Below are 12,607 nucleotides of genomic sequence, written 5' to 3' on the forward strand. Positions count from 1 at the left end.
CAAAACACTATAAACCAACCATCATTCTAAAAATGTAAAACCAAAGAGCCATCCTCCCCCAGTGAGCACAAGACCTGCCTAACAGCCCACACAGCTTTAAAACCATCCAGGTTTTGGGTTAGTCTGAAATAAGTGTGTTCTACCCTCAGACGGGCTGCCACTAAACCCCTCAGACAGCGTACTGGGTCTGTCCAGCCTTTTTCAAGCAATTTATTTTTTCGGCTTTTCCAAATTGCTAGTTTGGCACTTGCAAAAATAAAATTGATTAAAACCAAAATTTGCCTTTTCTTGGGTGTGTATCTGGGTCCAAAGATGAAGAGGGGAACAGAGAAAACCTCTCCCAAACCCCCAACCCGCTCCTGCAGCATTTTAAAAACATCTACCAATTGGGGACAGGACACCACTAGGTGATATAAGGTCTCTGTTGCTGAGCAGAAAGGACAACCCTCCCCAGTGCTTGGGTCAAAGTGAGCTCTGTGTCTGTTCGTAGCTATCGCTCCATGTATAATCCTCCACTGGATGTCAGCCATCCGTTTCTCGACGGGAGGCTTATACAGGACCCGCCAGCTACCACTAGGGGAAAAGTCTGAGCCTAAAAACTCCATCCACTTTGACTCTCCGACACCTGCAAGAACAGAAAAGTTCAGTACCTTCACACAGCTGGAGTACAGCTGTTTGCTTGTACAGGAGCTGAACGTTCCCAGTGCTGGAGTTAAAAGGGTTAACAGAAGGCCTCTCTCCTCTCTCCATTCCCCCACCTCAGGTCTCACACTCAAGGGGTGGAAGACATACTCATGTCCTTGACTCCACTGGTCAGCCAAACTTCCGTCCTGTGCAAAAATCCGGAGTGGTGCCGACAGGGATTGCCACACTCCGTTCACCAGGTTCTGCAGCACTCTGGTTGACCGTATGCCCGTCACTTCAGCCAGACTTTCAATTGATATCTTCGTCAGATGGCCCAGCTTCACTACTCCCGCCTCAATGAAAGCTGTTTTTAGGGTGGTTGAGGAGAAGACAGTATCAGACAGGAAATCATTGTTGAAGAGAGGTTCTTCAAACAGCCACATCCCAGGCCCGGGGTCAGGTGGTCGAGTAAAACTCAGAGTCCTCCAGGCATCGATGACAGAGCTGTAAAACGGTGTGAGACCAGTAAGACTGCACAACGGGGACTTCATCAGGAAAAGTTGTCTGTCGTAGCCGAGCCGCCCGGCCCTCCAGAGCAGCAACCGGGCCATAGCAGACCAGCAGAGAGAACCGCTATACAGCAGCCGCTGAGCTGCCTGCAGTCTAAACGCAGCAGTCCTGGAGGCGATGTCTATGAGGCCCTGCCCCCCCTCTGCCACAGGAAGGTACAGGACCGACGCTCGCACCCAGTGATGACCCGACCAGAAAAACTCTACGAGGACCCTCTGCAGTTGCTTCAAAAGTCCTTGCGGGGGGGTTAACACTTGTAGCCTGTGCCACAGGGATGAGGCAACCAGGTTATTAACAATCAGAACTCTTCCCCTGTAGGACAGCTGGGGTAGCAACCATTTCCATTTAGACAACTTGGCTTGCACCTTCCCCAGCACTCCCTCCCAGTTCTGCGCCTCTATCTCTTTACTTCCCAGATACACACCCAGGACCTTTAGGCCTCTTTTTCCCCACCTAAGGTTTCCAGGAAGAGTGGGTGTGTCCCCTGCCCTCCACTGACCAACCAAAACAGCCTCACTCTTCTCCCAGTTAACCCTGGCTGAAGCAGCTTTCTCATATAAATTGAGACCATCTTCTAACTCCTGGATGTCTTCCTGACCCTGGACAAGGACATTTATATCGTCAGCATATGCTGATATGACCACAGGGGGGCTGTGAACCAGTTCAGGCAAAACCAGGCCTCTCAGTCGGCTCCTAAGCCTACACAAAAGCGGCTCTATGGCCATACTGTACAATTGGCCTGATATAGGGCAGCCCTGCCTGATCCCTCTTTTAACTGAAACAGGCCTGCTCAACCCTCCCCCAACCTTAACAACACAACATGCATCACTGTACAACAGCTTCACCCAGGACAAAAAGTGCTCCCCAACACCAAAAGCCTGCAGTGTGGCAAAAAGGAAAGAGTGATCCACACGATCGAACGCCTTCTCCTGGTCGATAGAAATTATACCCACATTAATGTTGTAATGTTTGCAAACTTCAAAAATGTCTCTCATTAAAAACAAATTGTCCTGTATTGATCTACCAGGAACACAATACGACTGATCAGAACCAATAAATAATTCCATGTAGGACTTCAGTCTGTTAGCTAAAAATTTTGATAAAATCTTGTAGTCCGTGCATAAGAGAGCTACAGGCCTCCAGTTCTTTAACAGGGTCAGATCCCCTTTCTTGGGTAACAGAGAGATCACAGCACGCCTACAGGATGCTGGAAGAGTTCCTCTCTCGAAAGACTCCTTAAAGACGTCCAGCAGGTCGTGACCAAGAAAGCTCCAAAAGTGTTTGAAAAAGTCTGCAGGTAGGCCGTCCATGCCTGGAGCCTTTCCTGAAGCCATTTGTGTCACTGCAGAGGTCAGCTCCTCCAAAGAGATGTCAGAGCTCAGGGTATCCCGTTCTCCTGAACCCAGCTGTGGAAAACCTTGAAGAAGTTCATTAGTGGCATCGACATCACATACTTCTGCCCTGAACAGGTCTGAGTAGAAAGACACTGCATGCCTCCTCATCTCGGCAGGGTCAGAGGTCAAATTCCCATCAGGCAGGCGGAGACACACCATCTGCTTCCTTTGGCCCACAGACCTCTCCAAGTTGAAGAAAAAGGAGGTTGGTGCATCTATGTCCCTTAGAGAGGTGAACCGTGCTCGGACCAGAGCTCCTTTAGCTTTCTCTTGAAGAAAAGAGTTCAGCTGCTGCTTTTTGAGGAGTAACTGTTCAGTATTTTCAGCAGACATACTCTCTAGCTCTCTGATTTCGGACTCTAGTTGCTCCAAAGCCCCTCTAATATTTGCAGTGGAGTAGGACGTATACTGCTGACAGAACGCCCTAATTTGACCCTTTCCAACCTCCCACCACTGACTCAAGGAGGGAAAGGACTCCTTCTTGGATCTCCAATTAGCCCAAAACAATTGGAAGTTTGTACAGAAATTAAAATCATGTAAAAGTTTAATGTTAAAATGCCAGAAGGACCTAGGTTTCCCAGTAGGAGATAAAACCAAATCTACTAAAATCAAATGATGGTCTGTAAAACCAACAGGGAGGATTTGACAGTTAGCTGCACGAGTTATAAAGGAAGCGGACACGTAGATTCTGTCTAACCTGGCTGCACTAATCCTACCATCGGATATTTTCACCCAGGTGAACTGTTTAGCTGAAGGATGTTTCATCCTCCACACATCAACTAAACTAGCCTCCTTTAGAAGCTGAGACAGAAAGGAGGACGACTGAGGGTGGGGCTCCTGTCCTGTCCGGTCTAAAGTGACGTCAGTGCAACAGTTCCAATCCCCCCCTATTATAAAACACTCCCCCTGATCACAGCCATCTAAGCTGTCTCTTAATAATTTAAGCACAGCCAACCGTTCAGGACCATGATTGGGTGCATACATATTAATAAAAGTAAAGGTAAAACTTTCTATTTCCGCCTTGACCATCAGAACTCTGCCTGCTATAATCTCTGTTCTGGATAGAATATTCACATTTAGTGAGGGAGAGAATAGAACAGCAACTCCAGCACTGAGATTAGAGCCATGGCTGAGTACATACTGACCCCCCCACCATATCCCCCAGTCTGTCTCATTCAGGCTATCACTGTGCGTTTCCTGTAAAAAAATGACATCTAACTTTTTCTGTTTAGTAACCTCTGACACTAAGGCTCTTTTCTGCGTACTTCTCCCCCCGTTAATATTTAAAGAGGCAACCTTTAAGGACTGCATAGTAGAAGAGTAGAAGAGAGACAACAGAACAGACAAATAGACACAGCAGAGAGAAAACACCCGGTGTTGTATGATCATGTTATCTTTTCCTGGAGTTTTTCATTTTCCTTTTTCTTTTGGTCCCTTTAAGACCTTTTTTCAGAGTGGTGATATGTTTTCTCAGACGGTAACGTCTCTTCTCACTCAGCAGGTCTATCCCTACAACCTTCTGAAGAGTGCTCACCGTCTGAATAAACTTTTTAATATCAGGGAAATAGTCACTTATTTCCACTGACCTGCCAAAAGAATCATCGAGGAACTCATTTACCTCTTTAAGAGAATACAGGTCTGTGATCTGAGAGACACTGTCTGCTACAGACACACTGTCAGAGTCAATCTCCTCATCTGAGTCCATTCCCATCACCTGACTGTTGTCTGAAAACGTCTGCAGCTCAGTCTGGTGCCCAGCACCTGCAGCCTGCAGCTCCTGCTCCATAAAAACAGCCTCCCCCTGTCCTGATGTACCTGCCTCCCCCTGTCCTGATGTACCTGCCTCCCCCTGTCCTGATGTACCTGCCTCCCCCTGTCCTACTTCACTAGCCTCCACTGGCTCTGTTGTGCTCACCTCCCCAGATGTACTAGGCCCAGCCTGTTCAGCCCTACTCACCTTATTCCAATTACTTTCCTTCTCTACACTCACAACATTTACACTCTCCTGCCCTGCTTCCTCTCTCGAGACACCTGGCTGTGCGTCAGCCGCGGAGGCTCCGCGCGCGGAGCCAGTCGCCGCTGCCGCAAGCGCTGCGGCCGCCGCCGCCGCAAGCGCAGGCGCCGCGGCCCCGCCGCCGCCGGCCCCAGCGGGTCCCGCACGCGGAGCGGCCCCGCCGCCGGCTGGCGCGGCCGCAAGGCGAGCGGCCCTGCCGCCGGCTGGCGCGGCCGCAAGGCGAGCGGCCCTGCCGCCGGCTGGCGCGGCCGCAAGGCGAGCGGCCCCGCCGCCGCCAGCCCCAGCGGGTCCCGCCGCGCGCTGTCTGTGCGGACAAGCAATGCGTTTATGGCCCACATCACCACACTCAAAACATGTCATGCTCCCAGAACTCGCGTACACCATGTAAAACGTCTCCTCGTGTCGGACACGGAAGGACACATCCAGTGTCTGAGTTGACGAGTCCAAAAACATAAATACTTGTCTCCGCAGAGACTGAACATGCTTCAATTTGTCATCTTTGCATCCCAAAGCAACAGTGCGAAACCCACTGGCAAACTTACCGAACCGCTTCAGCTCTCGTTCCAGCGCTTCATTCGGGATGAAAGGAGGAACGCCGGACACGGTTATCCGGGTAGAGGACACCGCCAGTGGGGAAATCGGAAAAAACTCCTCATCTAACGTTAACCCACTCTCGATGAGTTCACTGACACAACTCTGGTCTTTTAAAAACACCACGAGGGCTTTATTCATGCGGGAGGCATATAGGATGTTTCCGTGGCCTATCTGCTCTCCCACAGCCAGCAACACCTGCTCCACGGTGGAGCTGTGTGGTGGAACCAGCCTCACTCCCTCTCTCAGTGACACAGGTGGCGTCTCAGAGGACGCCATCCTCGCCACGAGGCACGGAAATCACACAAAAACAACACTAAACGGATTTTATACAATAAACTAACTAATATGACAAACAATAATCATACAATAAGAAACAGTAAGAAAAAAAAACGTATAGTTTTGAAAGATCTTTCTTGCTCTTCACCAACAAACCTCCACCACAGAAGAAGAAGAAGAAGAAGAAGAAGAAGAAGCAGAAGAAACGAAGAAGAAGAAACGAAGAAGAAGAAACGAGGGAGAAGAAGCCGGAAAAGGCACAGCCAGTCTACGTATTATATATTAGAAATTATCTGGAAAAGGTAAAAGAGGAGGAAAAGGAAGCGTGGTAAAACAACTTGACCAAGCTAAATAAATGAATCATCTTGAACCTGACGATGCCATATTCCTGGTTGATGCTTTCCTGGATGGGTGCAAGGTAAATAACATTATCTCATTGATGGAAAAATCATACTGCTAATTACAAGGCTACCTGGTTTAATGTCTTTATATTTAAATGCAAGCTAGTGCTGAACTGAGTTCACAATAATTCTGCGTTCACACCAAGCGCGATAGACGCGAATTGAGCGGCAACTCTACATTGAAAATCAATGTAATTGGCGCGATGACACGCCATTATGGCGGCTGGTGTGAACGCTTATAGCCAATGGGAGTTCCATTCAATATTGTGTCATAATGTTTCACTTTCTTTTTTTAATGTAGAAAGGGTTTTCTAGATCTGTCATTACAGTACAGGACCACAACAATTAGACTGAATTTTTACTATTGGTTTTTATATAATGCGATGTTTGTAGCTGGCAATAACCTTGGGGGGCGGTGGGTTATTCTGTGGCTGAATTGTTTATTTAGGTGGATCAGCATGGACACACAAAAGGAGGGTCAAAAAAATCCACAAAGCCGTGTGTTTGGCTTGATGAGGACAAAGATGGTCAACCTCTGCCAAAAAGATGTAGAGCTGGGGAGAAACGAAAGCGAGATTCAGCCACTGGTTGGTTTTTTGTTTGTCTTTTCATCAGTAGTTGCATTCATTATTCATTGAGCAAGTTCTAAATGGATATTCATACTTTTGCAGTGTCTTCAGCAAGCGCAACACTCCCCTCTGCTCCGTCTACCGACACAAGTGGAGAAACTGTGATCATCAATTTAGGTTTTTTTTTTCTTTTTTCCCTTAATACTTGTTTCCTTATTTGTTATGTGGTAATTGCCCAGATTTACCATTGCCTTCTTCCCTTTTCATTTTCAGACTCCCTCATTCAAGATGTCCGAGACCTCTTGGGAAGTGGTGCCGAACAACCTCTTCCCTCACACTGGAGGAACAGGCAAACTTCCTCTCTGGAGAATTGGAGAGTGATGAGGCCCTTCATGGTGAACAATATGTTGTCATCTGAGAAGCCCAAAGAGGGGGTTTGCCATCATTGTGGACACAAGGCTGCAGTAGTGATGTGTAGGGACTGTTTACCGCGATCACTCTACTGCACAGCCTGTGACCTTTCCACACATGAGGCCCTGGTCCTTCATAACAGAGCATCCATGGTGGAGGGGTTTTTCAGACACCTGCCGCCATCCACTTTTGTTCAGCAGCATGAAGAAGGGAAATTCTCCTATCATGAAAAAGGTAGTTTTTAAGTCTCAGGTTATATAGACTATTTTACATTTTTATAGAAGCCCAGGTTTAAACAGGCTGGATGAGGTTTTGTTTGATAGAAACAACACCCTCACTGTTGGTGACTTTTTGGTTTCATTTACTCTAAATCTAAACTAATTCTGCTTTTTAGATTGCATGTTACCAATTGTTGCTCCCTGCTGCGACTGCTCTACTGGACAAACAAGCTTTTCCAAGGGAAAGCCAATTATTTTAATTGGAATGAATGGTAACTTTTTTATTTTTTTTTATTTCTTCATATTGTTTTTTATTCATTTATTTATTTTTGAGAGATTTTTTTTTTCTCTGAATTTCAGGAAGATACAACCTCTTTCTCCCGTCAGTAAACTGCTCCTGTGGAAAAACCTTGCCAGTGACCATAAGTGATCTGGCTGAAAGTGGTTACTGGCCAGCCACTGTCAATTTTGAGACCTTGTACATGGTGGACGTGTTCACCACGTATGAGGATCTAAAAATCACTGCCCCAGGGATGTCGCGACAAGCTTTTGTCAGCATGCTCGAGTGTCGATCAAAACTCTTCGGCGAGTGAGTGGATTCATGATTTAAGTTATCTTGTTTAGATCACCTTTTAAATAACTGATTCATTGTTAGGACTTGTTCTTACAATCCCCAAAGTTTCAGCACACATTTCTTGACAGACAGAGCCATTTTTTGCGTCATGACCACAGTGTGAAACCGACCTTCGGCACATTGTCAGTTGTGTACTAATAACTGCAGGGTTACTTACTGTTTTGTGTTGTTTTTTCACTTTTGCTCTCAGAGTGGTAAGATATGTGGGGACACAATGCAGAGGGCCTTCCTCGAATGGGCCTATGCCAAATTTGAGGTTGACAAGCTGTCCCAGGTCCAGCATTTCCAGTGCCCTGCATGCACACCCTCAATGTTGGCAGTTGCAGTGGATGGGAACCGCAAATTATATCGTTTCAAAAGCCAACCAGGGTGTGTAACATTCATGTACAATGAAATGCTAATGAGCCACAAATTACTTTTATACTGTAAATGTAACCCACATCTATATATTTCTTTCAAGACCTGATGGGTTTTTTGATGGAGTCTTTTTGGCCAGTGATGCTGAGGTGTCCTCCTTTGTTGATTACATCCATGGAACAACTGGACATGTAAGCTAAATTTATATTTCTTCATGTGTAACACCTCAAATTTCAATTTTTTATGAATGCTTGTAGCCTGTTTTTTCAAATTTTAACATTATTTGGTTTATTTAAGTAATAGAGTGGCATTGCTGTATCCAATGCCATAATACCATGATTTACAGCTTATTTGGTAAAATTTAACTAACTGTGGAAATGTCTGTATTTGCCGTCATCTGTTTAAGAATCCAGACAAAGGGAGATGTGGTGCAGGTCAGTGGACAGCAGCACGAGAGTCTGCCAACAAATCTGCAAGCAAACTAGACGAGGAAGGTGTTGAAGTTGCTGTCTGCCGTCATGGGGTTTTGCTGAAGGGACTGAATATGTTCCGTGGAGAAATATTTGCATACCCATTATATCTCCAGAAACATCTAGCTTCACAGACCATCCAGTTTTTTTGCTCTGATGTGGTCTGCAAATATTGGCCATATCTGCAGAGAATTGTGGACCACTGTCCAGAGTTGGAGGACTTGCTGAACATGCGCCCATTTCTCTCCATCATGCATGCAAAAGCGCATTCATGGATGTGTGAGGTAATAATGACAGTCAGATGTATTTCTTACCATTTGTACCACACATTATGATTGTCTGTTCTCTGCCCCCACTTTTTGTTTTACTAATGATAACGTTCATGTAAATGTGTTACAGTTAAAATGGGGAGGACGCAATCAAGAAGGAGCTGGAACAACAATCGGAGAGGAGGTTGAACAGGTTAACAGCTTCCTCTCCCGAGCAGCCATATGTTCCAAGTACATGTCAAAAGCCGGTAAGCATTTGTCATGTATAGTTGTGTCCAAATGGAGACCACAAGCAGACATATTTTTTGTTTGTTTTGAATGTAGCACTATTTCTTATTATCGTCTTTGGTCTTGAAGTGGTTCTGTCAGAGCTTTTAGGTGTGATTGGGGTCGTTATCATGTATTAATCCTTCTCCAAATAGACCAAACCAGACCTCTCAACAATAGAGACATTGCAGGTGTCCAACTCCTGAGTAGACACACAGCCCCAGACTTAAATATTTCCCATATTCCCCCTTCTGAGAAGGGGTTTGAACACTGATGCTTGGCCTTTGCATTTTAGAGTTCCATGCATAGGTGCTCCTTTTCAAAACAATTGTCTGTTCAGCACTTTTACACTTATCAAGATTCTCTTTATAATAATTTAGCTTTTGACACGTTAACTAAGTGTATGATTCTTTCCAGATTTATATGGCAATATTAGAGAATGATCAATGTAGTATCTGACCTTTGTTCCTCACTGTGAACCTAAATTACTGCACATACATTGTGTTTCTAGTTCGCACAGATATGCTAACAATCCAGGCAAGTGGCTGGAACAAGCGAAAGGCAGAAAACCTTGACCGGACACTGGCCAAAAGATACATCAAGGTGCTAACTAGGCAAATATGTACAGTATAATCACATTTTTGTTTTTAAATTGTCTCAGCATTTGTTAACAGATATTTCTTTTGGACAGACTGTACAAAGGATTACAGAGGCAACAAAGGACCTGGAGAAACTCACCGCTGAGTTATCTCTACAGCAAGACACAGTCCAGCAGTGGGTGTCTGATGTTCAGCAGTGGACCTCAGGTACTTTGAAAAAAGTTATTTTATTGCATATTTTAAATAATCATTTGGCTCTGCTCTTGTACAGGGGATCTGAAAAGAGGCTGATTGTGAACTGAGATGGGCATGAATTAATTTGTTTGTTGTCCTCCAAAGGAGCAACAATCCAAAATGACCTGCAGAGGAACATCGAGGGGCTATATATGGGCATCAAACAGCGAAAATTTCAGCTGTATCGTCAGTCTGGTGAGACAAGAAAAGGCCACTAGTAATGCAGATTTTTGGAAAAAATTAATTCACTACTGATTTATACATAGTAAAAACAGTGAATCCATTTATTAAAAAAAAATGTTGTTGATGTTTGAATCACTACTGGACAGGGTTTGTCTCGTATTTCCGTATTGAATGCAAAAAAATAAGCTAGGATGTGTTATTGTTTTTCACATCTGTAAAATTGCATCCTCAAATTCTAATGGATAAACTAGGTACATGAATTGCACCCTTCAATACTTTATAAGGAGGAATAGAAGTAAATACAATTCATATAGTGTATATAATATTTAGTATTTTAATCGTGATTAATAGCGATTAAGGTTCAGGTTCAGGTTACTTTATTCGTACCCGTAGGTAAACTTGTGTTGCAGTTTAAAAGTGGGCTTCCGTCACACAGTTAGGACAACACATGCACACAAACAAAAATAGGACAGTTACGTACAGTGGATAAAACAATTAAAGTGCTCCAGTGCTAATCCAAATTTGGACACTTAAAACTGACCAACATAATTAAAATATAATAAAACCCTGATAAATTGATCTAAAAAATCAACAAATAAATAAATAACACATACAAAATTAATGTTGTGCAAATATAGCAAATATAGCAGTTTCTATAGCAGATTAATCACTGAATTGTAATGGGATTAATCGAGTTAACTTTTTTAATCGTTTGACAGTATTTCCAATATTTCTGCAAAGTGCAGAGATGTCCTGACCTACCAATTTTGTCCTCTATTTCAAAATAGTTCAAATTATTTTGTATGGTGCTTTTGTGTGGTCATCATGTGAGTGCTCACTATCATTTTGTGTTTCTCATTGTAGGTGGGAATAAGCGAAGGCATCAACTGAGAAGAAAGATTGCTGTTGAGAAGAAAGCCCTGGAAGTTGCCATCAATGCCCACAATGCTACTGTGGGGGAAGTTGAAAAACTCCCTCCTCCCAATGAGCTCCTGGCTGTGGACAACTACTCCTGGCCATGGGAATGTAAGTACTTCCTCTGAAATGCAATGAATACAAATTGTTTGATGCACATCTGAATGTACGTATGAAATCTGATGTAAAAAATGTAAAGACACTGGGCAATATGCCAAAAAAAAAAGAATGCCGTAATTTGTAAATGGCTGTGATCGAACTCCTTTCGCAAAGCGCTGGGGTTCCTCCTAGTCCTTTCAGGGTTTATTTCTCTATTGTAGTAGTACACCCACAGCAGTAAGCAGTTTAGGACAGGGTTGTTTATGAGTTGGTTCGCTGTTTGTGGATAAATAAGACAGAGCATGGTCATCATTATCACCTGTTACTAGTGAACATGTTTACCAGTGGAATGATCCCAACAGGTGGTTTGGAGTTGACAAAAATGTATGATGTGGAAAGGGTCAAGCATGCCAAATATTTCCTGTCCCAATATTTTTATAGGAGGTTGTAAGATAACACTTTGATGTAATGTATTGCAGGTCATGGCGATATGGTGCAGAAAAAAACGGTTTTTGACAAGGTAATGCTGCTGGCTAGACTGAAAGAAGAAGAAGTTATTGTGGTTCGTGAAGTCAAGCAGCACATGGAGTACATGAGGAGTGTTGCTGGACTGATTGAAGAGCTTACCTCTCAGCTAACTGAAGACACCAACAGGAAATGTAAGGACAATAAATAGTCTTTTTCTTCAATTTGCTTCTCTGGTAACCACTTGGCTTATTTCTTCTTCTTTTTTTAATGTCACATTCTCAGGCAGTACAGAGGGATTAATGGAGAACGGACGTGAGGGACTACTCTGTGTGCTGAAGAGAAGATTGTGTGAAGTTCAAGCACAACTGGCCACAGCACGCACAACATACAGAAGTATTGTTGGACTGCAAACATTGTCTTTAGATGACTTCTCTGAAGAGGAAGACTCAGAGAATACTTCCTCAACTGATGAGGAGCTGGGAGACTAGTTATTGTATTGAGATGATATGTATGACTGTGAAGATGTCTTCACAGTGTCCATCCATCCATCCATTTTCTACCGCTTATCCTGCATTCAGGGTCGCGGGGGGGCTGGAGCCGATCCCAGCTGTCATTGGGTGAAGGCAGGGTACACCCTGGACAGGATGCCAGTCTATCAACATGTAGAGACAGACAACCATTCACTCTCACATTCACACCTACGGGACATTTAGAGTCACCAATGAACCTATCCCCATCCTGCATGTCTTTGGACTGTGGGAGGAAGCCGGAGAACCCGGAGAGAACCCACGCTCACACGGGGAGAACATGCAAACTCCACACAGAAGGGCCCGGCCCGGGAGTTTAACCCGCGACCCTCTCGCTGTGAGGCGACAGTGCTACCCACTACACCACCGTGGAGCCCTTGTCTTCACAGTGTGTTGAACCCAAACATCAGTGCTGTAATAACTTCTATGTGAAACCTGAGGCTATTTTACTGCTGTTGTAAGATGTCTTTGTGTTTAAAGCATGGGGTGCCAGGCAAACACATTTTTGGCATCA

General features: G+C 44.5%; 1 protein-coding gene and 3 long non-coding RNA genes across 4 annotated transcripts; all 4 read left to right on the forward strand.

The window, feature by feature from the left end:
• The first annotated feature begins 5,727 nt into the window (after window positions 1-5,727).
• Window positions 5,728-6,768, forward strand: LOC311011036. The gene is made up of 4 exons (XR_014596858.1): window positions 5,728-5,890; window positions 6,322-6,460; window positions 6,545-6,619; window positions 6,716-6,768. It is a non-coding gene; the product is annotated as an uncharacterized lncRNA (long non-coding RNA).
• A 120-nt stretch (window positions 6,769-6,888) lies between these two features.
• Window positions 6,889-7,547, forward strand: LOC311010916. Its single transcript, XR_014596842.1, has 3 exons — window positions 6,889-7,087; window positions 7,248-7,343; window positions 7,432-7,547. It is a non-coding gene; the product is annotated as an uncharacterized lncRNA (long non-coding RNA).
• Window positions 7,548-7,901: 354 nt separating this feature from the next.
• On the forward strand, window positions 7,902-8,608 carry LOC311010917. Its single transcript, XR_014596843.1, has 3 exons — window positions 7,902-8,074; window positions 8,166-8,253; window positions 8,469-8,608. It is a non-coding gene; the product is annotated as an uncharacterized lncRNA (long non-coding RNA).
• A 122-nt stretch (window positions 8,609-8,730) lies between these two features.
• Window positions 8,731-12,360, forward strand: LOC311010415 (uncharacterized protein). The gene is made up of 8 exons (XM_084004898.1): window positions 8,731-8,816; window positions 8,932-9,049; window positions 9,580-9,671; window positions 9,760-9,874; window positions 10,007-10,096; window positions 10,949-11,110; window positions 11,578-11,757; window positions 11,849-12,360. Exons 1-8 carry the CDS (start codon window positions 8,763-8,765, stop codon window positions 12,052-12,054), a joined length of 1,017 nt encoding a protein of 338 aa, XP_083861024.1. The 5' UTR covers window positions 8,731-8,762; the 3' UTR covers window positions 12,055-12,360.
• The last annotated feature ends 247 nt before the right edge of the window (window positions 12,361-12,607 follow it).

This window comes from Eutrigla gurnardus (assembly GCF_963514095.1).
Source record: "Eutrigla gurnardus genome assembly, chromosome: 3".
Lineage (NCBI taxonomy): Eukaryota > Metazoa > Chordata > Actinopteri > Perciformes > Triglidae > Eutrigla > Eutrigla gurnardus.

Coding starts and splice junctions, on each gene's coding strand:
- LOC311010415 (XM_084004898.1), top strand. CDS start 8,763: ATGCGCCCATTTCTCTCCATCATGCATGCAAAAGCGCATTCATGGATG. Junction 9,875..10,006: donor TGTTCAGCAGTGGACCTCAG/GTACTTTGAAAA, acceptor TGTCCTCCAAAG/GAGCAACAATCCAAAATGAC. Junction 11,758..11,848: donor TGAAGACACCAACAGGAAAT/GTAAGGACAATA, acceptor TCACATTCTCAG/GCAGTACAGAGGGATTAATG.